The following is a 27,717-nucleotide window of genomic DNA, read 5'->3' as shown; positions in this document are numbered from 1 at the left end:
TCTGCTGTTTGAAAATTAAGTTTTAGCCATTTCTGATGGGTTTCACTGCCTAGTAAGCTTTTGCAAGATGTTTTCCTTCTGAACTGAATCATGAGGTTTCAGGTCTTAAATATGACTGGTAATTAAAAATTTGATAAATAAATTCCATACATTGATATCGCCATTGCGGTACTCATGAAAGCGTGATCCAGTCGCTATGGTAACGCCCCGGGGTCACCAATATGACGTCATGTCTACGATAGCGAATACAGACGTCACCGATCAATAGATTGTTTATGACCGGAAAGAAGTATGAATTTCAATTCATACATACTTGATGCTCCCGCGATATTTAGAAGTGGGAAAAGTGAGTGACGCACTGGTTTGGAATGAGGAATTGGTTACGGTACATTATACATGGATTGGATTGGGTGGAGGTGTAACAGATGGTTTCGGATAGGAGCCCTAACTTTTAACCTGGCTAAGGTATCGGGACCTGATTGCACAGGAGTATATGTATATGTGTTCACATTTCACCTGGATTTCAGTTGGCTGGATCGAGTTCAGAGGTGTTGTAATAAATAGATGAGGAATTCAATAGGACATCCATTCATAAAAAATCATTTGAAGTGATAGACCTAACTGTTAATGCAACCCATCTCCGATGTTTTGCAAAAATTTCGTATAGAGTCAGGTCACGTATCAACATGATCAAATGAATCTTTAGTTCACATTTTTGTGAATGTGTTGATATTGTTTCTCCTCTGTTTAAAAAGCTCACTATTATGGTGAACAATAATTATATGTTGTCTAATTTTGAGAGGGAAAACTGTTTGGAATTGAAATCACATTTAATAGTCAGTTCAATTACAGCAATGTTTACAGTAGCACCGATACCCCACTACATCTTATTATATAATTATATAATAAAATAATCTAACACTGTAATGTGGTTGAGCTTGAGGTATGCTTTGAACAGGGAATCATAGATGATGGTCGTATTTTTAACTCTCAACGTTATGTCCAACGTTGTGCATGAAACTAGAGCACAGGCAATGCAGGTACGTGTAGTTCCAATAGCGGGTAAAACAATTTCTGTAAAAATTTGGTAAAAAACTCGGAAGAACTCGCAAATGTAAACTCACGGGTCGCAACTCGCAAATTTCAACTCGCAACTCGCAAATTTCAACTCGCACCTAGCAAATTTCAACAAGCAAATGGCAACTCGCAACTCCCAAATCAACTCGCAATCATTACCTTCAAATTGGCAACTCACAAACACCAACTCGCAATTCTGCCCTTGGTAACTTGCAAATTTCAACTCACAACTCCGAAGCCAAGGTCCGAAGCCAAAATACAGTAAGCCAAACAATAAAGGTACCAGTTGTGTTCACCCCCGTATATCCTAAATAAAGACACATATGTAAGATTAAAACAAGCAGCCAATACCTGGATTCTTTAGCTCTGATTTAAGACCTTATTAGTTGAAATTGGTTGAGAATTAAAGAAACAGTGATCTAAAACCTAATGAAGAAACGAAATCAAAAGTTGCACTTTTATGTTCTAATCAATGAAAGCACGACGCTAGTTTTAAAGTGCTAATCAATGGAAGCACGGCGCTAGTTAACTTGTTCGCGAACGCGTTGTGTACAAATCAATAGGGCATCATATGGAGCAAACTGCAACTTTTAAATTGGCATCTTCCTTGAGTTTTGGATAGTCATGTGCAGGGACAGGCGATTTGCGCGGAACTTTTTTTCCGCGCAATTCCGCGCAATTGGCTTTTTTTTTCCTATGGGCAGGGATACATGATTTGCACTGAAAAAATTGTTCCGCGCAATTCCGCGCAATTTGCTATTTTTTCCTCGCAAATCGCTTGTCCCTGGTCATGTGTTTATTTCTTGAACAATTTCAACAAATAAGGTCTTAAATTCGAGCTAAAAGATGTAGCTATTGGCTGCTGGTTCCAATTATGACATATCTGTCTTTGTTTAGGATATACAAGGGGTGAACATAACTGGTACCTTAATTATTTGGCTTACTGTAGAGCGCGAGTACGGGTACGGGTACGGGTCCAGAGCCTATGGGGTTATATCAGGTGAGAAATTGTTTTTAGGCACCGCACCGCAGTCCCGCACAACGGAAGCTTGGCTATAAATTCTCGTCCATTGGCTAATTTTAAAATTTTAAATTTTTAAAATTCAGAAGCCCATTGGGTTAGGGTTATGGTTAAAGTAAATGTCTATTATGAATATTTGTAAGTACAGGGTGTCCCAAAAATCCTTTACCATTTGAAAGTGATATGTATCTCTTGTACAGATTATCTTGTGAATGATATGGATGGATTCGTGCAAAGAAGAAACTTGAACAATATTATTGCTTTGATACCTTACTTGACCAGTTTCCCTGTGAATGTTAACGCATAGGCCTATCAAATCACGCGTAATATTTTACTGGTTCCCTCAAACAATGTGGCTTCCTCTCCCTTACAATAATAGACTTTATTTTAATAGACTGTGTTTTAACAGTGTTGATCACAAAAGAGATGTCATGGATATATATGCCCACAATGTTTTGTGATATTAGAATAAAATAAAAACGCTTTACGATATCGACACCTTTTCCTAATTTCATGTTGGTGTTTCTGGCTATCGATGCTGAAGTTCAAGATTGTATAATCTTTTCATTATATTGCATCAGAAATGGATCATTAAAGGGAAAACGCATCATCATGAGTAAAATGAAATCATTTACTTTAATAAATTATTATATGACTTTTCCTTGGTCTCAAATGAAATTGCTTTAACTTCTTCAACTTTGAAGTGTATGCAGAATGAGGATCTAACATGGAAATCTACATAAAGGGCTTGCCATTTCAAGTATTTTTTGATAACACCATATAAACCATTTAGCTATTCAAAGCCATAATTTTTTTAAACCTTCTTTTTCAAACCTCCCCCTCTTCCACACTCCGACCCAGAATGATAAACTTTAACAATTTTAATACATTAATATGTGGTGTCAAATATAGCTCTATATACGATGACCTTGACTTGGGTGTATGCGCGGACTAAAGTGGTGCGGGGCTGCGGTGCGGGCTGCGGAGTGCGGTGCGGTACCTAAAAACGATTTCTCATCTGATATAACCCCAGCCATGTGTACGGGTGCGGGTTTGGAATTTAATACAAGTCTGGTATATTCAGTCGGGTGATTTGAATTTTTCAATCAAAAGGATTGATTCTCAATCTTTTACAATATTTTAGCGATTAAAGTTAGGGCAAATCATTTTCGATTGAATTTTCAGTAGAAAGTATTGATTTTTATTGTTTTTCAAACTTTTGCCATCCCAAATTAGGGACAAGTCCTTTCCAGTTGAAAAAAAGGATTGAAAATGTTCACTCTAAATCAGTTTGAAATCTCATTCCAAACATATGCAACACATGTCATTTGGCAGTACATTAGGAGTAGCACTTAATTAGATAGTGAAATCAGTCTACAAAGTGAGTTAGAGTGAAAACAACGAAACATTTCAATCTATTTTAATCATATTTTAATCGGTCAATTTAAAAGGGCATTTCGTGACCCACAGCCTCATCCCACCACTTTTCTCAAAAAAGTTGAGATTTTTATATCACTGGAAACCTCTGGCTACATAATATTTATGTACAAAATATTTCTTGCAGATTAATTCGTTTAGCAAAGATATCGTGAAATTTGAATTTCGTTCTGGTGTACCAGAACGCATTGTCTATGGAGCAGTGTAATACACATAATCATGCATAACTCGCGAACGCAAAATCGGAATCAACTGAAATGTTGGGAATAGGTTTTTTTCGTGGATATCTAATGAAAAATGACATAAATAGAGGATGCTAGGATCACGAAATACTCCTTTAAGAGAGTTATCCTTCACTTTTAAGCAATTTATAAACAATTTTAATTTGTTTGCACTTGTGCTGGGATCACTGAATGAGCCTTTAAGTGCATGCAGAATATTTAACAAGACAAAAAATGACAGTCAAGTAGTCCTACCACCCCAGAGCCCCACCCTCCAGCGTTGGCTTTAACCCGTTTTATACAAATGTAATAAATAGATATGTGTTGCTTTTCTTCTTGTATTATATTTTCTTAATAACGCATTGCATTGCAATTTTTTTGTATTCAAAATTGATAAATAAAAAACCGCATTGCGCTCAGCACTTTTCAGACCTGCTACTGGAAACATACTAATCGGAATTGAATATGTCTGCATGCATCCAGGTGCATAATGGTGGTAATAAACGCTTGAACTTTTGATGTGATAATGTTATGTTATTGTGAAGCTGAAAGAGGCGGCGATACTTATAACCTAATGTATTTTTTAATCCTTGTTAAGCCATGATGGACGCTTTCCGTCCAATTATGATTTTGTTATTATTTACCCAAAATGCTGAAATAATTAGTAATACCGGGAACGGTTTCTGTCCATTTTAGGCTCATATAAAAAGATAAAGTGAAAGAAAACCTTGGCTATTTTGGCCGTTCAACGGACGACTTAATAAGACTTAATGTTAGGTGTAAGTTGCGACAGTGGCGTAGCGTGAGTCATCATATTGGGGGGGACCATGATGGAGGGGGGGCATCGGGTCTGATTGGGGGCACAAGCCATTTTCGGCAATTTTCCTATGGGATTTTCTAGATTTTGAGATCGATGGGGGCACGTGCCCCCGTGCCCCTATGACGCCACGCCACTGAGTTGCGACATGTGTAAACATTACGAATATGCCAAAAAACCACAAAATCCGTTGCTTTTTAGCAAAGAAAGGATAAGAACTGTTATCAAATTGAATGTTTTTTCTTAAAATTCCCAAAACGCATATAAAGCACTATCTGGTGCTTAATTTTTTGCTTATTTCTCAGACGTCCGTGTTTTGTATATATCGCGCGTTTCGTTCGTATTTTTTCTCTACAATCCTGCATTGTTTTTTTCACCTGAAGAAGGGCTAGGCCCGATACCGGTTGTGTAATTGAAATATATTCACGGCAATTCTGTCACTTGTAAACGCTAATTAACTTATTGTATAAAGGAGTTATCTGTTAGAATAAAATAGCTAACTGGAAGCATTTTAAACCTGCTCTGGAAATTACACTTGGTAATTGAACATCAAGGAAATAATTTGAAAATAGCAAGTAACAAAAAGTGGTTGGGTGTCTTTATTTTTAACTTTCAGCTCTGAGACAGAGCTTAAAGGTCATCTCATACAAATGATTTTCAAGCAGATTCTCATGCTCTGAAAGACAATCAGACATAACAGTAAAGATTGAATGCTACTACCGTATGCTTTTATTAATGCCCATCTTGGTGCTTGGTTACATACCGTAGAATTCCGTCTAGAAGCATATATGCCTCTAAACGAGGGGTTTTTTTAACGAAAGATATGAAAGGCCAATACCCTTCTCAAAAACATTGCAATAGATTGGTCTTACAAATATACATGTTTGTACAGCAGCCTCTATCAGTAATATAGTTGTTCAAACTCCAAATAACGTTTTTGTTGAGAGTGTCTGCCTCTTGTCTCTTATGTCAAAAAAACCTCGTTTAGAGGCATATGCTTGTAGACGGAATTTTACGGTATCTGATGTTGTTTCAGTTACAATTTGTTTGAACAGTCATATAACCATTGCATATCGAGCAAATCTCGTATATAATGTCCATGTAAATGTTTTACGTTTTTTTACCGTTGCCGGTCCATCAAATCTTATTTTGCTTCTGTAGACACATTCAAAAATCTAGAAACGGTATCAATATACATTTAATCTCATTTATAGCTGACATTTCAATGTATAAGCATGTTATGTTTGAAGAAGCTGACATTAGTTATAAGAGAGGAGGTAGAACGTTTTGAATGACCGCCTCGTAGTTTGACAGCAAATTGCTGAATATTTGCCTTAATTATTTTGACCTTCCTGATAGTCTATTATTATCAGGTGCAGTTTATTGCTAAACATTCAATTTAGGAAACGTTCCAATAGTATTACGCAAACAAATTCTAGTAATTTACTGCAGATGTCAGCAGTATTATGGCAAATGTATTATTCATCCGCAGTGTTAACATTTTGCCACCATCTTTCGAATTATAACGACAACGTTAACGCAAGTTACTGGTCTTATTGAGCTCAATAGAGACTGTGTGAAATGAAGTTTGAAAATTCACTTCAACTGCAACGGTATTTCAGGAATATCGATTGGATTTCTTGCTCAAATTTACTTGAACGTGAACGTCTGATTGGTTACTGCACCAACAGCGTCTAGTCGATTAAACTCGGGACATGTGTATCAATGGGCATTATGTAAGAGCTTGTAAGCGACTACATCAAAAAGTCTCCCTTTTGTTTCGTCAAGTGGGTCATTCTTCACACTTCTAGACAAAATACTCTACCTTAAGGTCCGTTCATACTACCACCGCATTTGCTCGACTCAACGCAACGCGTCGCATTTCCAAGTTAAAATGTATATAACTTTATTGCGATATCGCAATGCAGTAGTTTGCAGTACGATGCAGTGCGACAACGCACCGCATCGCAAGCCAAGCATCGCAAATGCGGTGGTAGAATGAACGGACCTTTAGGCGCTTCATTTGAATAAACATGAATGAACTCGCTTTACAGCTTTTACTTCGCAAGAAGGATTATATCGGGACCCATCTCTGATCTCCTTATCATATTATTTTGAAACTTAGGGATAATATTTATATAGTTATATAATAGGTCTCTATTATTTGATAAAGGCCCAATTATTAAAGTTAACGTTATAGCTTTGTCAATTTCATATTTCAATTTTACAACACAGAGCATAATAAAACACCAATTATTTCTTTCTTTCTCTCCCCTCCTCGATCTCTCTCACCTCCCCTCCTGTTTCCCCTTCTTTCCCCTCCCGTCTTCATTTTCCCACTCCCTCTCCCTCCATCTATCATTGATCTCTCAAACTTGAAACCTCCTATAATACCCCCTACCCTCCTGAGCACTCCCACCCCCTCGTGGCGTTGTCAGGGGTTTTCTTTTAGGAGGACATATGGGGGAGGCGACTTTCAAGTGTTACGAGTCGTACTGGACTCAAGGCCAAAATCACCTTTTACCCGAACTCACACGAATGCACAACACAAATACACTGTTTGATTAAGCTAACAAAATCTAAGTCTTTAATTGAAAACAAAGTATGACTGGTACATATAACAACAATAATTGCATAAACAATAAAATCACACATTCACAGTGTTATTCTATCAGTACTTAACCAGTGGTCTTCTTGTTGGTGATCCTAAAGTTCTTGCAATGTTCTGATGATTGATGTAATATATCCTTATTCACTTGTCCTGCGAAAATCAGCGAAGTCCAGTGTACACTTGCGTTTATAAATACCCTTGCGTATGAAATGCTCGTACGAAAATGCTGCTGCTTTCTCCAATCACTTTTATCTTCTTGCGCTGCTTTCTCCAAAATATATCTCCTTGCGCTGCTTTCTCCAAATATGGTGTTTCTTTCACCAATCACTCTTTTTCCAGGGAACAGGTTTCTTTAACACAGCTCCGCTGTATTTGACAGATGCGTGTCCTTCACAAACCCAGCAAACTCCAGCAATTCAACAGAAGAACTTTAATCCTTTGATAAGGAATAGCACATTTGTATGCTCGCAATCTCCTTCGTTGCTGTATTAAAATAGCTCAATTATTGGCTATGTAAACTGGTTAGAATGTACTTCTTTTTTTTGAAGCACGAAGACCATCACACACATGTGGAGTTAACAATCCCCCATGACATTCTGTAAAGTCCAAATTCAAGCCTCCAGCTTTTTATACCAGCACTCATGCAAAACCCATCATCTATTAATAAACCATCATTTCATTCACATCTTCACAGATGATGCAAGCTTGGGATTTCCCAAGATTAATTATACACATTAACCTTTCTCATTACATCACTTCCTGGGTTTTTTTCTCTATGGTGCAATACTCTGAACATTGAGCAATACGGAAAGTCCCCTATGATATTAATAACTCTGATTCACTTTGTTTACAGCATTTAAGGTTTTTCCCCTAAAACATCGTAACACACAAACTCTTGCATGATCACTTCCAAGGTGCTTCCCCTGGTCTCCTATTTCTCATGACATACTTTCAGCTTGTAAACAAAGTTAAATAATTAAATTAAATTACTGAGAGCACATCACACCCTCCCCCTTAAAAGAAGAAAGTTCGAATGTAATGAAAACTGTCTTAAATGTTTTCTTCTTTTACATCAACTTCAACATTTTATCAACTTTGAGTATTTAACTCATCATACACAGTGACTACTTGTCACACAAGTTCCCTTTTTAAAGGAATTTTTGTTTGATCAGGTTTTTATTCTGGACAGGGCATCAGCCATTACATTGTCTTTTCCCTTAATATGTTTGGTGTCCAGATTGTACTCTTGCAAGGTCAAACTCCACCTCACCAGTCTTTGGTTTTTGTTCTTCATTCTGTTGATGAAGGTGAGGGGATTGTGATCTATGAAAACAAGCACAGGGTATACTGTGGTACCCAAATACACGTCAAAATATAGCAATGCTAATAGCAATGCTAGACACTCCTTCTCAATTGTGGAGTAATTTCTCTGGTGCTTGTTGAATTTCCTTGAAAAGTAACAAATGGGGTGATCAATTTGATCTTCTCCCTCTTGCATCACAACACCTCCACAGCCTATGTCACTGGCATCAACAGTCAACTTGAACTGCTTCTGAAAATCAAACAATGTGACATCAGAATTGTCATCTTTACTCTTGTCTACATTGGCGATTTTGTCTACATCGGCATGTTTGTCTACATAATCAGCAAATACAAAGGGAAAGGCAGTTTGAGAAACTGAGCATGGACGTGATATACGGTAACTCGCTATCCGTAAAATAGAACTTGGTATAATTTATGGGAAGTGGAAGGCAGACTATAATACAGATCCAGTGAGTCCATGGTTTGGTTGGATTGAAATTAGCGTAGTCTATAATTCATACCAGGTTTTTTTTTGTTTTTTGTTGTTGTTGTTTTTTGTTTTTTGTTTTTTGCCCGAGTTTTTTTGTTTGTTTGTTTGTTTACTCAAAAATCTTGCTAACGTTACCGCATCATCATTTTACCACATATTTATAACTTGTATATTTTTGTCTTTTATTTCTATTTCAGCAACCATAGTAATGCAAAACACCAGCTATGGGAATACTGTTCATGTATATCACGGTCAACGGAATAAAAATGACTGAAATCAACTCATATGGCGTGCTTTACATAGGTTAAGTAAAACGTTTGTCTCAGAAGAAAATGATTAAACAACCCTAACTGGTATGCGATTTTTTTCCTTTAATGTTTTAATTTTTAAAGGCAATGCAAATATGCGCGAATTTTTCTTTTTGTATATTATATTTTTGGACCAATTTCTTTACTATTGCTTGTGCAGACATCTAAATACGTCAAAGAAGCAGACAAACAACATCCGCTAAAATGCCAATTTTGAAATCTATGTGCCCGATTTTCTGAGACAAACCTTTTCTTTGCTTTAATATATTCTATTTCGAATGTAGTGTGGAAATAAATATTCGGATAAACATTACTCGAAGAGCTTGACTATATAAATCGTCTATTTTAGTAATCGAATTTGCTTTCTCGTATAAAGACATTTAAATCAACGAGTAGGCGGCCAGTGGCGTAGCGTAAGTCACCCAAGGGGAGTTTGGGTTGGTGACCAACCATAGATGGGAGGGGTTGTCACCGGGACTGATGGGGGGGGGGGGGTTGTGGGCACAAGCCATTTTTCGGCAATTTTCCTGTGGAAATTTCTAAAATTTCGGATCAATTGGAGGGAGGGGCACCCTCTATGACCCTACGCCACCGTGTACGCCTGATGGACACATTGAGTCTAAGGATCAGATGGAGTTGGAGTGGGAACTCGAACCTGATTGACGGGGACACTTGACATTTTTGGGCTTTTTCGAATAGAATTATTCAACATTTTCAATGCGATTGGGGGAATGTGGCACAGTGGTTCCTATATTTTCAAAATTACATGAGCCCCATGAGATGGGTGCTGAGGTACACAGGTGGCAAGAAAGCAGAAAGAACACAGATTACACTGACATAAAAATGACTTGAAACTATACGGTCCAGATTCGCCTAATGGCGCACATGGGCTCCTTTGCCTTGGGGTATATTTCATGTACAGCTCCTGCCACTGAAAATCCCAACACGAATTCAGGGTCTGTGCCTCTATTTGCTGCTGGCATTTTTTGCAGGAGGGCACTTTGAAATTATGCCTAAAATTCCAGTTATGTCAAGGCAGCCCATAGCGCCATTAGGCGAATCTTTACGGTATTCAGGGTGCGCAAGAAAACATACAGGGTGTACTTTTTAATGATCATGTTGTATAGTTTAAATTGTCTATTTCTTTTCAGGACCATTTTCACAATCTGGTGAGGTCAAAATCAAACAGGGTGTTCAAAATTAATATTATACCTAATTAATTATTCAAAAATGCATATTAGCTGCTTAAAATATTTTCAGTGACTGGTTTAAGTCACAAATAATCATGACAATCCAGAAAGAGTACAAATAATCTCTTTATTTGACACTTTCGGACACTTCAAAACAAGGAAGCTATACTGGCAGTGTGTTTGCTGACGATTACCAGTAGACTTCGGTTATATATATATAAATGCGCTTTTATAAATGCGCACGTGACCAGATGCCCAGCGCCATATTTGCATTACATCACTGTCAATCACTGAAATGACGACCACTGAGGGAGTGGCTACAGTTGTGACCTTGTTTCGTGGCTAGCACTGACAAGGAACATTGGCTGGAGGTTCGATGCTATAAATTTGCAAGGATAAATCATGGATATCGAAGGATCATGATTATTGCACAGCACCCCCCATGTACAAACATAACTAATTTTTATTTATTTATTTATTTATTTATTTATTTATTTATTTATTTATTTATTTATTTATTTATTTATTTATTTATTTATTTATTTATTTATTTATTTATTTATTTATTTATTTATTTATTTATTTATTTATTTATTTATTTATTACTTATGTACTTAGGCGACGAAAAAAGAAAACCCTGTTCTACGGGCCCGACCGACCCAGATTTTGAACAAATTGCGAAATAATTTAGTTTCGGTACAAATAAATGTTTTGTTATTTTCTCAAATTGCAAATTATTTACAGATTTTGGTGATTTTTTGGGTTATTTCAACAACAAAAAACCGACCGACCGACCCTACTTGAAAGGTCCGTCCGCCCGCAGAACAGAGTTTCTTTTTTTTCTTAGCCTTACTTATAATTTTATAAATATTATTTGTTCCCCCTTTCGGCTAGGCAAAACCCACCCTCCCCCCTTTTACACTCATAAATTAATTGTTTTTTTGCTAACTTTCCCCTTCCGTGTAAAGTGAAACTTTATAAGCCGTTTGAACCAAACTGAACAAAACTGACGTATACAATTACAATATATAATACCATGACAATAATGTGTATGACGACCATACTAGAAGAATATACCATGCATAACATACGTGATTGTACGTCAAATTGTCATATAACGTATGAGCGTGATGTATAGTATACGAGTCTTCCTCAACATCTTCCAGCCGGGATGATTAGATCATGTACAGTCATCTACGTATTAATACTCTAAATTGTACGTCAAAGGGTGTACAGATTACCGATTTAGCATGGGGGACACAAAAAGGTGCTTAAAACACATTTTGAATTAGTTTTTTTGTCCATTTTGATACTTAATTGAATGTGAGCGAGCGAATGAGTAAGTTGGGGTTGAGGAGGTCGGGCGGGGGCATCTAGCCTATCAAGTTCGAGAGGGTCATTATTCCGAAAAGGGCTAAAGTTATAGTTTCGTCAATTTACGTTAAAATTAGAGTTACAATTAGGGTCAGGGTTATGTTCAGTGGCGGCACTAGGGGGGGGGGAGTGGAAATACTTATCTTGACTCCCAAATAAATAAATCCATGACCCATTCCTCCCGAAGAAAATGACAGCCCCCTAAGTTCCCTATCATCACGTGCAAAAATTATCAAATAACATCATCGGCAGCTACTCAGTTCTGACCTTAATGCCAGTAAGAATCACATTTCGTCATCAATATGGCCAATTGCCACGCCCATTTAGCACGTTTTATACAAGTTTTTAAATGAGCTATATCTAGCTTTTCCGTCATTATTTTTTTTTGTCCGTAATGGAAAATCTAAATAAAGAGTGAATCTTTCGCTCAAATTATTTTGCCCTTTGCAATCAATGCCACTATTTTGCAAAAACAATTTTCCTTGTAACCTGTCATTTTCGCCTATACTTTTGCGTGTGGAATTTGTGTACATCCGGGTACCTTACATCGTTGAACACGGTATGGCGACTTGTAGATGTCACGTGCGCATTTATAAAAGCGCATTTATATATATATATACCCGAAGTCCACTGATTACGGATACACCAGTTCATGCTATATATTAGTACATTTAAGAAGTTAATTAAGTTAATTTTAAAGTGTTCCACACTGCATACTGTTCTATAGGAGCCAATTTCTGGTAACAATATAGCTATCTACAGTAAGCCAAAAAAATTAAGGTACCAGTTATGTTCACCCCTTGTATATCCTAAACAAAGACAGATATGTCATAATTGGAATTTAAGACCTCGTTTGTTGAAATTGTTCAAGAAATAAAGATATGACGATCCAAAAACCCAAGGAAGATGGCAATTTAAAGGTGCATTTGCTCCATTGCGTGCCCTATTGATTTGTACACAATGCGTTCACGAACAAGAGAACCAGCGCCGTGCTTCCATTGATTAACACGTTAAAACTAGCGTAAGTGCAGCTTCTGATTTCGTTTCTTTATTAGATTTTTGGCCACAAATGAGGTCTTAAATCAGAGCTAAAGAGTACAGGTATTAGCTGCTTGTTTTAATTTATTTATTTTTCTTTATTTAGGATATACAGGGGGAACACAACTTGTACCTTAATTTTTTTGGCTTACTGTATATCTTAGAGGGCGTGTATAGTTATATATATACATCATCCTCCATGTACATTCTGAATCAAAATGATTAATACCCCTCTATTTTGATGTTTATTGAAAATCCTCCCTTTCCAAAGGCAACATCGGATACTCTTGAAATGTTGATACAGCCCGTTTAAGATATATCTCAGAATATTGTTACTACTAGGATTCGATAATTCTCGCGTTTCACCATAGACATACCACCTAGACCTATTACTGCCCATCCCTTACCACAGCGGGAGGTGAAGCCCCGTATCCAAGGTGATATTGACGGATTGACGGGGTTACTAGGCGAGGAGAATATCGCATACATGTCTGACGCGCTCGTTTGCGTAATTGCTGCGCCGTTATCGCCCGCGTCAAATGCGACATGTTCCGTAGACGCGAATATATCTGCTTGCTTGCGTCCTTGTCAAAGTTGTTGCTAAGCAGTGTTGACTTCACTACGCGAACCAAAGTCATAGGTCTAGGTTCTTGTTTGTCTGGGCGTTTCACAATACGATGCGCCTCCAGCGGTCGCTGGGTCGAGGCCAAAATACGCAGTGCATCATGGGAAAATGAGTCGACATCCAAAGCCCGCGTAATACGAATACAATACAGGAACATGCATCATTGTGGGTTGAAATGTCATTATAATGATGTTACATGCGAATGCACACTAAAACAACAATTTACAACTATAGTAGATCCATTTTCTATCTATTGATCACAGGGAATCGTGGAGCTGTTTTCAACATATTTATTATCACACTCGTGTGAAAATTCAATAGCAGCTAGAGCGGCGATGTCGAGTCTGGAGTCGAAAAGTTGACTGCCAAAAGCAACCGCTGGCGGCGCATCGTATTGTGAAACGCGAGAATTGACAGCAGTACGTAATGTACGTGACGCGTGACCGTTAAGGAGGCTGTGTACTCTCAGACATGCATGTAGTAGAAGTGCAATAACTTTGTAATTATTCGCGCAAGACATATAAAAGTATACATTTTTATAAAGGCAAGACATCAATAAATCTTAATATAAATACAGATTTGGGGTAAAAACAACAATTATGAAGAAAATTACAAAAAAGTGAGGTACATCATAACAAAAAAACACTCTTTCCAAAATATTTTATTTTGTTTTTAGCTCAATCTTGAGGCTCCATTCCAAAAACGGTTTTTTTATTTTTTTGATATTGGCCTTAGTTTTTGAGATATTGACCATACAAGGCATCAAATTGAACTTTTAAAATTCACAAACACCTATTTGCACAAAATGATGCCTAAAATCGGAAATAGACCAAAATATAAAAAAATGAGAAAACTGTTTCTTGAGTCGATCATGCTTTTTACGGTGATCATATTTGCTTAACTATAGATGCTGTATTTATTGAGTTATCGTGTACCTAAATCGTCATTTTACCGAGAAAATGAACATTGAAATAATGGCCGTTGAAGTTTAAAGTGGTCACATTTTACCCTTTCATCGAATCTCACAGGAGAATGCGGCAGTTTTCGTTTTTCTACCTTATATTACGTGAACATCGGGTAAATCCACAGCCCGTTGAGAAGTTTGAGCGAAATCCATTCATAACTTGATATTCAAATCGAGGGAAAGAACTTGAAAAACCCCACATTTTATCAGCTAAAACGGAGCCATTTGACCACTTGAAATTAGTGTTTCCAAAGGATGCGCCACGCATGCAGATAAGCGTCGCGTATGCGTAGCGTATCTGTGCGTTAACAAATTGCGCGATACGCAGCGCGATGCGTTGTTGCGCGCGTGTACCCCGCTGATACAACAAAGATTTTCTCTCTTTTAAAATTGCAAACACGAATGAAATAGTGAAATAAAATCCATAAAATAGCGCAGTTGGAGTTTATAAATCTGGATTTTCTTTCCTTGTATTTATAAAAAACATAACAAATAAACAAATATCAAAAAAGCTCAATTTTGCGAAAGAAACAACGTCTTGAGTACACAGCCGCGTTAAGGGACGCACCATTAGATATCAAGGGGGCTGCAGGGTATATGACAAAAGCATTAAGTACTTCGGTGAGGCAAAATTTTTGGCACCTCGATGAAGCAATTTTTAATTCCTTGTTTTAATCATAAAGTTCTCTGTTTTCAACAATTTGTTTTTGGATTTGTGAAACGAATTTTGTTTACATAAGTCCATATTTTTGCCTTTTTAACGTTTTGTCACCCCTTATGAGTTCACATGATATGGTTAGTTTTTCGCACGTAGCGGGGAACTTGAAATGGTCAAAGGGGATCCATGTCTTAGCATTATTTTCTTCAAAACAGACTCATGTGTAAGGATTTCTCACGAAAAAACATCAATCTCCACATACATGACATATGGCTCCCATCAGTGTGGCATAGATTTCTTTTTGACATTGGGGTGGAATTTGGTGAAAATCTGTGAAGTAGAGTGAATCAAGTATTTTCACTCATAGAATAATCTTTCAAAATACCAGATCGAAGCTAAAATATTAAATACGCGTGAAGCGCCAGAAAATTGGAAATTTAAAAGCTAAATAGTCAAATATGGGGTTCATTTTCTTCACTAACTGTATGTGACAATTTTTTTTCCTTTTTTCACCGTTGACACCAATTGTTTTTTTTTAATTTGTTTGTTTTTTGGTCTGAGGCGGAGCTATTTTTTTGTTCAGATGATGAGACAATTATTTTTTCTTCAAATAACTAACCATGCTGGCCTCACCTGATATCTAATGGTACGTCCCTAATGTAGTATGATTCAAGAGGGCCGATTTCTAAGATTGGACGTCACACGTACACGTACCACGTCCATTTACTGGAGGGGGTGGGGAATCTACGCTCAGTATATTCTGTGGTGTTATTATCTATTCCAACTCCAGTGACACCTCGTTATTTTCCTGGACCGTTTGGACGTATTGAAATAGGTATTTGCATTTTACTTTGAAAATCAGTAATTTTACAACAGGGCTGTTAGTTCAGTGTCGTGTGTTGAAATACAAGTAGTCCACAATTACATGTTACTCATTTCGGCAACAAAATAATGGACGATTAATTATGCCCTCCGTAATAAATGCAAGTGACTTTGGGGTATATGGTCACTTAATTTAAACTGTATCGCAAAAATCGGTGATTAGTTGTTTGGTTATCAAAACTTCCTTCACCCAATGGAATTTGGGGAGCTGCACAGATAATTGGTGGATGTTACAATCTAAATGCGGATAGGTGTGCGCCGTTCGGCAGCAACCTAGTTGATGCGATCTGATTGTGATGATTCACCATTGCAGCGAAATTACAGCGCTTTGAGTCCTCTAAGATCTGGAGAAAGGCGCTTTATAAATCCAAAATGTATTTTAAATTTTATTAAAGCCTACCCAAAGTCACTTACATTTATTCCCGACCCGTCCAAATGAGTAACATGTAATTATGGACATAGATGGTTCTGGTTTTAATTAAGCCCTCGATTTAGTTACAGAACTAGGCTTACAATAAATCCCTGTTGAGCATGGAACATGGCATAATATTAATATATAGAAGCGTGTGTTGGTAAATATGTTTCTAACGTCTTTCAATTGAGCATACAATGATGATCAACGTCAAGCTCGATGATTAAACTACATACATTTTAAGTCGCTGGTAACCAGTATTTCAAAAAAAAGGGCGTAGCTTTGAATTGATGTGATGGGATTCGATTTTATTTAATATCTATGCTGACCAACAGATCTTTCTACGGTTTCACGATTTACTATAATGGCCCGAGATTAAAGAAAAGGCATTAAGACAAACAGCATGCATGTGAAATGTTCCAAAGGTTAATGATCGAGAAAGAAAAGAACAGATTAACTTTATCATGTTTGTCTCCCTATGCATGAGTGCGTATATTTATGGCCTTTACAAAATTTTCTTATGTTCTTGATAAGGTACGAGGTATATATATTAAAATAAAAAAATAGTTATATTAAATGAAATCCTAGCACAAGTAAATCGTCCCAGGCTCCATTCAATTGTCTATACTGTGTGCATTTTGTGTTCTCTTTAAGGGATGGGGTATGAACGTTTGGACAGTATTTATTGTGGGACATAAGAGCACATCAGACATATCAATAGCGACTTATCAAGATCAATAGCGGCTTATGCTCGGCAAATGCCCTTGACTTATTTATACTCTTTCGCAGTAGCTAAACGAAACAAACGAACACCATTTTTGCTAAAGTCGGAGCAAATTAATGCCTCCAGACCAAAAACACCTTTTACCCAAATTCACTTCAGAATGCACAACAAAACACACTGTTTGATTAAGTTAACAATATCTGAATCTTTAATGAAAAGTCATTATGAAAAATTAATCTTTAATGAAAAGTTAACAATATCTGAATCTTTAATTGAAAAGTCATGTATGATTTAACAATTATTTTGCGACTGAACATGAATACATACAATCGTCAGTATCAATCAAATACCTACACTGTTTAGAGACCCCTAGAGTTGAGTTCTTTACTAAAGGAGTTCCAATATAGAAGGGCCCCACAGGGCAAGAAAGCAATGCGTAACCTTAAGGTAACATTAACCAACACTAACCTTAATGCAATTTGACACTACAGAATGTATATTCTAATTTTAATATCAATATTTTTATTCCTTAATTGCCCTCATTCTTCAAGCCCTACCCTCTATTGGAGGCTGATTTGGCAGTTTGTGGTTCTTTGTAACCCTGCGGGGCAATCTATTTGGATATCCAAATTTCGCGGTTTGTGATTCTTTTTAGCCCTCTAGTTGCATATCCCTATTGAGCGGCGGTTGTTGGCGGTCTTTCGCGGTTTGTGGTTGCTTTAATTTAATTATTTTCCAAATTCTATTGTGTCAAAAATTGCTCTTCCTTGGTATTATAATTTATCTTACCATGTTGACTTACATTTTGATGTGACAAATTATCCTGCCATGTCGACATCCACATTTTGCTAAATTGACTTGGCATATAATTTATTTCGCCAAGACGACATCCATTTTTTGGTGTCGACTTGACATGATAATTTATCTTGCCATTTTGATTTACATTTTTAGTAAGTTGTCTTGGCGAGATAATTTATATCGTCATGTCGACATAATGCTGATAATAATTCGACATGACAATATACTTATCTTGTCACGTTGTAGCACTCAGAAGCTTCCGTAGCAGTGAGTACTGCTGAACTCTTGAGAAGCATTTTCACACTGCTCTGACCGAATGAATTTTGCATTTTCCTTAACAAATCAGTCAAAGAACTTGCTATCTCTGACACATTTGGACAGAACTTTCTGTAATAGCCAACCATCAAAGACTCAGGGCCAAAAACACCTTTTACCCAATTCCCTTCATAATGCATAACAAAACACACTGTTTGATTAAGTTAACAATATCTGAATCTTTAATGAAAAGTCAAGTACGGGTTAACAATATTTTTGCGAGTAATGGTACTTAACCAGGAGCCCCAGGACAAAAACACCTTTTACCCAAATTCCCTTCATAAAATAATAAATAAATAAATTTTGGATTTATAAAGCGCCTTTCTCCAGATCTTAGAGGACTCAAAGCGCTGTAATTTCGCTGCAATGGTGAATCATCACAATCAGATCGCATCAACTAGGTTGCTGCCGAACGGCGCACACCTATCCGCATTTAGATTGTAACATCCACCAATTATCTGTGCAGCTCCCCAAATTCCGTTGGGTGAAGGAAGTTTTTGATAACCAAACAACTAATCACCGATTTTTGCGATACAGGAGGAAACCGGAGATCCCGGAGAAAACCTGCGAGAGCGAGCGGGGAATCGGGATAAACCAAGTACACATGAGTCCTTGGGCCGCGCCGGGCTTGAACCGGGACCTCAGTGGTGCAAAGCGAGGGAATTACCGCTGCGCTAACTCGCCCTCCCATTATGCCTTCATAATGCATAACAAAACACACTGTTTGATTAAGTTAACAAATATCTGAATCTTTAATGAAAAGTCAAGTACGGGTTAACAATATTTTTGCGAGTAATGTTACTTAACCAGCAGCCTTCTTCTTGTTGTTGATTACAAAGATCTGATGCATATCCTGATTCACTTGTCCTGCGAAGATCACCGTTCAGCGAAGTCCACTGAAAACCTTAATCATTTGCATGAAATCCTGCCACGGATGACAATCTCCAGTGCTCTTTTTACCATTCACACACTTTCTAATGGAAAACAGGCCTGCCTTTCATGCAGTCCTCCTGTTTCCACTTACATTGACAGATGTGTTGTTCATAAACCAGACTTTAGTAATTCGACAGAAGAATATATTCCATTCTTGAAAGAGGTACGCACTTTGACGTATTCTAGATCTTCTCCGTTATTACTGGATAGTAGTACTTTGACTACATAAGATATGTCTGGTTCTCATGACTGGTTCTCAATTACCTTTCTTTAGGCATATGGACTGTAAGTGTAAGCACGTCTAGCCCACAACAACACTGTACTGATATCTGCCAAAAATCAGGTACATTTTCGTATACACTAAACACCAAAATATCCCATTATATTAATAGCCCATAACTTCATTCACACCTTCAAAACATTTTCATTTTTGCTCCCTGAGGAACCAGAATTATACCTAAATTACGTCACAATGTTACCCTTTTAGGCATAACTCCATACCCGTACGTCTTAAAGATGTCAAACCATACTTTAAAAAAATCCTTTTAACTAGATGTACACGTAAGTTGAAAATGCCTCCATATCATATAATGATCAGTGCTACAATAACTAGTACTGTATCTCTGCCAACATGCTTTGCACGATGGTTAAGGGAGTCTATTGGACTATAACATTTCCTCTTTCTGGTTCTGTCAAGGTAGAGTTTGAGGTGTGTGTTTACAGAAGCGGATGCCGTTTATAACTAAATCTTGAGCAGTGGTTTAAGTCGAGATAGTTTATCTAGCATTTAATTTGCCGCTGTTGAATCCGTTTTTGTTGTTAGTTGTGTCGAAAGAAAATGGAACTCGGCGTCTTGAAAATTTAATTTCAGCTATAAAGAATCTTAAGATTTGGCGCTCAAATAAAACGCGTTATTAATAAGTTGTCCTTCGTAACTTTTAGAAAACTTATTTACGCAAATCTTCAGAGAAGAATAAATCTCTGGAGTCGTCAAGAAGTTCCCCGCGACTGTGTGTATTAATCGTAACAGATGCCGTATTCGGAGAGATGAAATAATATTAAATTCAAATGTATTCATGTTGGAAACAATTCCCTCATCTACAGCCGTGTATACCTCTTCTAAGTGTCTTGTTTTGTCAGTAAACATCTTATTGACTGCGTACAAGAGTCTCAACAAATAAACTAGTCTTTGATATGTTAGGGCATCAAATTTTTCCTCAGAGGTGTTGTCATTTGTGTTCTGTTCTAACGTTTGTCCAATATGTAGGGAGCTGATTTTTGCCACATCATTGACATTTTGAGGTACAGGAAGTAAATCTGCTTTGGAACTAATTTCCGCGGAGTTCTGTTCTAAAGTTTTTCCAATGTGCATGGAGCTGATCTGTGCCACATCATTGACATTTTGAGCCACAGGACGTACTTTGGAACTAATTTCCTCGGTGTTTTGTTTTGACAAAAAACTTAAGATTGGTTGTTTCCAATTGGTCAGGAATTCTTCATTTGACATTTTCATTGTTGGTTCTGTTGAGGTAGAAATTGATGTCTGCTTTGTAGAAGTGATGCCATTTGTGACCAAATCACGGACAGTGGTTAGCCGGGATAGTTCATCTAGCATTTGCTTCACAGAGTTGGTACTGTATTTTGTTGAAAGCGTCTGTGTGGTTGTGTGTCTTGATGGAGGTGACGAAACTGATGTCTGTGTTGTTTCAGTGATACCCTTACTGACGGTTGTATGTACTACCTGATTAGAAATTAAAGAATTCGAAGGCTCTGTTGAAACAGTGATGTCATCTGAAATCAAAGACTCTGTAGCTGATGTGTCTTTATTTGAAAGCGTATGTGGTTGGTCGTCTTGAAGGAGGTGACGAAACTGACGTCTGTATTGTTGCAGTGGTACCCTCACTGATGATTGTATGTACTACCTCATTTGAAATTGAAGAATTCGAAAGCTTTATTGCCACAGTGGTGTCATCTGAAGTCAAAGACTCTGTAGTAGACGTATCGCCATTTGGTGAATAACTTGGCGTTTGTGCTTCTGAAGTGGTGTCATCATTGGCGGTGACGGTAGTAGTTTGTTCCTTATTGACGATTGGAGAAACCACAAGTTGTGTGGCAGAGGTGAGACTATCTGTAACTGATAGCTGAGCAGCAGTAGTAGTGGCATTACTAGAAGAAATGAATTGTGCTGATGTTGATGTTGCAGAGGTTTCTGGAGATTCTGTTATTGCTGGTGTTGATGTACTATTGGTAATTGAAGATGTTTTAATTGTGGCCTGTTGAGTGGTTATGGATTTGGTGATTTCTTTTCGTACTGTCGTTCTTGCAGGTTTGTCTGACTTGCTTGTCTCTTCAGTTGTTACACTTGCTGTGGTTGTTGATTTTGTGATTTCTTTTGGTGTTGTCGTTCGTGTGGGTTTGTCTGACTTACTTGTCTCTTCAGTTGTTTTTGCTCTTGATGTGGTTGTTGGGATTTTATCATCATTTGCAAGTTCTGGTCGTTGGTCGCTTTGGGTTTCTAGAGATTCGATGATTTCCATAGTTGGTTTTGGTGGCTCTACCTCTGTAATGTATGAAAATAAACGACTAGGTCACAGTGGTGTTCGGGTTAGGGGCCTCAGTGGGGTGTATAGGTTCTGCCTGGAATAGCCCATTGATTCTATCAATGATAGTTTTGGTCCACTCGATTTAAAATGCACAAATTAAATAAGATGTTTCTCCCGCTGGTGTTGTATTTATTCTGTGCTTGTATTCTGTTTTGTGCTTGTACTATTAGGGCTATTGTATTGTTTTATTTGCAACGAAACAAATAAAAGCTCGTTTTAGGGCAGGAAATACAAACACAATAGTCTTGCACGCAACAGCAAAATTGAACTACTTAAACTGCACTTCGAAGCAGGGCCGTCACCATGGGGCAGCAGGGCTCCTTCGGTTTATGAGATAACCTATTGGAATTTTTATTTTCCTGAAAATGTGAAAAAATGGCCATAAAAAATAGCAAAAAGGAATTGAAATTATTTCTTGGTGTATTTTGTTCAATTATAACCTCACCTTCATTACAAAACGTTCCTTTAAATCCAGGTTGGCATATGCAGTAAGCGAATCCATATCGATGTCTTACACATTGACCACCATTGTAGCATGTAATAATTCTTGCACAGTCGGAGGCTGCAGAGGATTTTGGAGATTCTGTTATTGTTGTTGTTGATGATGTACTTTTGGTAATACTAACACTCTCAGGATTTGAAGATGTTTTCATTGTGGCCTCTTGGGTGGTTATGGATTTTGTGATTTCTTTTGGTGTTGTCGTTCTTGCAGCTTTGTCTGACTTGCCTGTCTCTTCAGTTTTTACACTTGCTGTGGTTGTTGATTTTGTGATATCTTTTGGTGTTGTCGTTCTTGTGGATTTGTCTGATTTACTTGTCTCTTCAGTTTTTACACTTGCTGTAGTTGTTTTCTCTTCAGTTTCTGCTCTTGATGTGGTTGTTGAGATGCCATTTTCAAGCTCTGGTCGTTGGTCACTTTTGGTTTCTTGAGATTTGATGATTTCCATAGTTGGTTTTGGTGGCTCTACCTCTGTAATGTATGAAAACAAACGACTAGGTCAGAGCACTACAAATTCACACATTATATCATACATGTAAAATATGTCAAATATGAGTTTCAAGGTCCTTTACAAAAACTATCGTTATGTAATACGAACGATTTAAACCACACCAATATACAGCCTGTCTCAAAACTCAAAAAAAATTGTGCAAGTGAAAATGGCCCTCTGTGGCAATTAGAAAATACCGTTGTGACATGATGCTAACATCAACGTCAAGGGCACAGTCTTAGCTCTCAAATACCGTTTGTTCTGTTCAATTTGCTTTTTTAAATCTCGAGATATGTTTAGTTAACAACGAAACAATAAAATCACAATTGTGCCACTTTTACTAGGGAATAGGGCTGTAAATGTAAATTCGGGGCTCGTGCATTAGACGCATCAACATCAGCGCGCGTCCATTATTTTGTCTAATTCCATTAATTTGTTAAATTTCATGAACTTGTCTAAGCTCATTAACCTATAAGTGTGCAATATTTGTTTGTCTTTTAACCAGTCTCGACAAAGAGAACACTATATACCATAATAAAATCATTGGCATGCACATGTATTTAATTTTACAGCAGAATGTGAAATATTTATCTTTTAATTTGTCGTAAGTGGAAAAAGAGCATCATTATACCTGTATCATGATAAAACAGTAAAAACAATTGGGTATTGTTGTGTAGTTGATGCATTCTTTTGATTTCACGAAGGAACTCTTGATAAACTTGATGCTATCATTGATTTACATGTACAGCCCTCTTCCCTAGTAAAAGTGGCACAATTGTGATTTCACCCTTTCGTTGTTAAGTAAGCATATCTCGAGATTAAAACAAGCAAATTGAACAGAACAAACGGCATTTGAGAGCTAAGACTACGCCCTAATTGCCACAGAGGGCGCTTTTTACTTGCACAATTTTTTTTTAGACAGGCTGTATAGTGACTGGTCACGCTTTTGAGAAAACACAACATTTATTCTCCTAAAAGATGAAAAACTGTATTTATGATAGAATTACATCCTGTCGACTATATGAGTTTCCCCGCAAATGAGAAAAGACAAGACCTCACCTTGATTACAAAACGTTCCTTTAAATCCAGGCTGGCATATGCAATAAGCGAATCCGTATCGATGTCTTACACATTTACCACCATTGTAGCATTTAATAATTTTCTTACATTCGGTAGCTGCATGAACATATAAAAAAGAATTCTTATCTGAATATGTATTAATAATGTAGGCTACAGGGCAGACAGTATGAATATGCCGATTTATAACTTATTTTTACATAATTCGGTATGCTTATGGTTGTCGAGTCTGAAAATAATTCATACTCTTTTGTGTCGCACTTTTCCTTTCGTTTTGCTTGCTTGCTAGTTTGTTCTTTCTATATCATGATATTGCGTACTTCATGGTTACGATAATCACGAGATTATAGAAAGATTGCGATTTCCAAACGTAGTATCGAACGTACGTAGAATCTATTCAAAAACCCGTCACAGGAGAGTGATTTTAAATAGATTCCACGTACGTTTGATACGTACGTTTAGAAATCGCAATCTCTCTATTCACAACAATTTGACGCTGGTAACACCGACCGTACTCATCATTGTAGATGTTGCACGGGAACACACCGAAAGATCGTTATGATCGAAGAAGATTGAGATTTGAGAACAGATCAACTGATTTCAAAGAATCTATTCATTCGAAGATGTTAGTTTAAGGGCTCGGTCACCCATCTTTGCACAGTATTTTTGTGGGACCTGAGAGCACATCAGACACACCAAATTGCATTTTGATGGAATGTCCTTCTGATATCAAATAACTTAGATTTGTTTTTGTAATTCGCGATATAATACAAATTTTATGGCAAATTATTAAAAACTGATATTTTTGACATTCAACAGTCCTCGAGGTAAACTTTATCATGTTTATAAATCTAATGATAATGTACTTAAAGTGTACGCAGCTGGGAGGAAAAGTCGACCATCATAATTATGAAACTTTTGAAATTTCGTATTGAAGATAGACATAAAATTTCATAAACATTTTGGGAAACTTTATGTACAATGTATATCTTCAATACGAAAGGTCAACATTTTCAAATGATGGTCGGCTTTTCATCCCAGCTACATACACGTAAAGTACATATCATTGGATTTATAAAGTTTACTTCGATGAAGGTTAAATGTCAAAAATGTCAATTTTAATAATTTGCCATACAAATTTGTATCATATCGCGAATTTCAAAATATCAAGATTATTTGATTATGAGGACTCTTATTTAGAATGCAATTTGGTGTGTCCCATGTGCTCTCAGCTCCCACAAAAATACTGTGCAAAATACCGAGCCCTTGATGATAATAAATAATAAATAATAGGTTGGTAATAAAGTTGCATAATACTCACAAAACCTTCCTCGACGATATCTTTCAAACATTTCAATAGAACTATGCTCTCCGAAGCCGGCCTCGTTCACTGCTTCAGCAAAAGATGACTCTCTCGACGGAATCCTGCTTAGCTTTTCCAATGAAAAGCAACTTCCATATCCAAGATACAATAGAATGGCTATAGACCAGTACATTCTGCTCATCTTCCTGTTCTTTTTTCCAAGTCAGTTAGTTCGATCTTTTAATCTTTTTTATTAAATGATGCACAATAACGCTCTAAGACGCAAGTGTAAATTGGGTCTCTATGTTTGTTTTCTTCTTCTTTCCTAACACTATCGGACAAGCAATGTAATTTTTTGCACTACCATTTTATCGAATTTCCACATAACTTGTAATGTAAATTATACCAACTCTGATGATCTTTTCATAATGTCTAAGTATGAAAGTGTTATTATGCGTAATCCAAAACTATAACACTTTGATTAGCAACTTTCCTTTTCTTGGCACTACAACTTTGCAGAACTGTAGTATATTAATTATGTTCAGAATTCCTAAAACTCGTGCTTCAGTATTCATGGTCTCGCACTACCTCTTTGTAAAACGTCGATGTATTGGTAATATCCCGCATTCCCGCAATAGGCAAACTGACTCTTAGTTTGTCCATTGAACTACGTACTAGGGTATAGTTGTATTCGCGCAGAAGAATCAAAATGTGTGTTTCCTCGTCATCTATGTACTTTGTTGAAATCTCATAGAGCTTGATGCGTTGAAAGATGTCCTGCAGTGGATGAGAAACTTAGTTCTACCAACTACTAAATATGCCAACAGATGAAAATAATGACGATATCATTTCACTATGATCCGCAATTCCTCACTGCAGAAGTTGCGTCCTGGACGTACGTAAGCCTACTCATCACACGACGTTGTTTTACGGTCTCTGGATTACCTCGCTGCAAAACTCGCATTACCGGAAATGCTAACTCAAATTTTAGGTAATTTATTTCGACACAACATAGTAGGCCTACTTTCTTAATAAGAAGAAATGTTGACATTTGCTTGATAATTTTATAATTTCAAATCCGGCAATAACTGATTGCTCATTGTCCACTATTTGTTTCCGAATGACCTACAATTTCAAACACAGATTGCTAGTTATAACGTACAAGGTTGAGTAATTATGTAATTATCGAAATTATTTAGACCTAAGACCTATGTTTAACAATCCAAATGAAAAAAACAATTGTGTTATTGTGTATTTTTATTTTGTGTTGGCCCACTCAATCAATTATATGAACACAACAAGCGACAAGCTGCTACCGTCATATAGGTACTCGGAAATAAATAGATAAATATATTCACCCACAGCTGCTACTACGCTTTAAAGTAAGTAAATTAAAAACAACAATAATTACACTGCTCTTTCATCCTGCAACAGTGATGACAAGTCGCTAAACAAATGAGGTTATAGCAAACACCAATTTTTATAATATGTTCTTTTTTTATATACATGACGTAAGGAAGTGGACCTACTGATGTCCACTTATGCCATTTCTTTTTAATCAATCAATTAATTAATTTTTTTACTAATCCAAATCAGGAATTATTTGATGAAAGTATAAAGTAGGCTTAAACATGCTCAAAAGATTTGTAGTTGAAATAATGTGATTTATTACCGTGTTGTTTATTATATCTCAATAGCTTAGATTCTGGCCCGGTATCCACATGCTCGATCGGGGAAAAGCGAATCAAGCGCTACCCCACTAAGGGTATAATTATTAACAAATCAAAAAATTGACTAGGATATCATTTTGCAAAAGTCTTATCTAGTCCGGCTTTGATATCAAATTCACTTCTTCAAGTCTCCAAAGTGGTATAATTATTTTTCTAATTTTTGATTTTAAAATAATAGAACAAAATGTGATTTTTTTTTTCACTTTCGAACGTCATTTCTGGTACAATAATTGTCGTAATTGTGCACTTGGTCTTAGGCGGACTATCACCAAAACTCTCGGTGAAAACTAGTCCAATTAAAACATTGTTCATGGTTTTGCTGTATAAGTTGTAGGTCATTCGAAAGAAGATAGTGAGCATTGAGCAGTCAGTTATTGCCAGATTCGAAATTATAAAATTATTCAACAAATGATCCACAAATAAGTTCATCAGGATTGTCGGTAAAATAGATATTTGAAGGTTTCTTTGTACAAATCCAAAAATTTGGATTGATGTTACCAACCTCAGTGACAAGCAGCCGACGATTTCCAGGAATTGGTCAGTCAATTTGAGAAAGTACTGAGACTTAGCACGAAACTGTCATTGAGGTACGTAGCATCAACCCAAATTTTTGGATTTGTACAAAGAAACCTTCAAATATCTATTCAGCAAATGTAAACATTATTTTCTTCTTATTCCAAACCCTTTTTATTTTTTTATTTGCTGAATATCGCTGAAACGAAAGGCAGGCATATGTTGTCATCTTTTTTCAAGTGATAATAATAACAACATGCATTAAAGTTAAGTTATCATCGGTAGATAGCAAATGCGCATGAATT

The 27,717-nt window shown here is 36.8% G+C and overlaps 2 protein-coding genes across 3 annotated transcripts in view; one reads left to right on the top strand and one right to left on the bottom strand.

Annotated features, from left to right (window-relative positions):
* Nucleotides 1–9,597, top strand: part of LOC140158629 (uncharacterized) — a 30,659-nt gene extending 21,062 nt beyond the window's left edge. For both annotated transcript variants that reach the window (XM_072181791.1, XM_072181792.1), the window contains exon 3: nucleotides 9,174–9,597. In XM_072181791.1, the coding sequence (XP_072037892.1) occupies nucleotides 9,174–9,240 (67 nt within the window). In that variant the 3' untranslated portion in view covers nucleotides 9,241–9,597. The remainder of the gene's footprint in view (nucleotides 1–9,173) is intronic.
* An 11,423-nt stretch (nucleotides 9,598–21,020) lies between these two features.
* Nucleotides 21,021–22,763, bottom strand: LOC140159415 (uncharacterized). Its single transcript, XM_072182886.1, has 2 exons — nucleotides 22,246–22,763; nucleotides 21,021–21,757 (listed from the first exon to the last, which is right to left on the bottom strand). The coding sequence occupies exons 1-2, from the start codon at nucleotides 22,745–22,747 to the stop codon at nucleotides 21,021–21,023; spliced, it is 1,239 nt and encodes a 412-aa protein (XP_072038987.1). The 5' UTR covers nucleotides 22,748–22,763.
* Between the last annotated feature and the right edge of the window lie 4,954 nt (nucleotides 22,764–27,717).

Source organism: Amphiura filiformis, chromosome 8 (assembly GCF_039555335.1).
Source record: "Amphiura filiformis chromosome 8, Afil_fr2py, whole genome shotgun sequence".
NCBI lineage: Eukaryota > Metazoa > Echinodermata > Ophiuroidea > Amphilepidida > Amphiuridae > Amphiura > Amphiura filiformis.
This window is presented reverse-complemented; position numbering and strand designations above follow the sequence as displayed.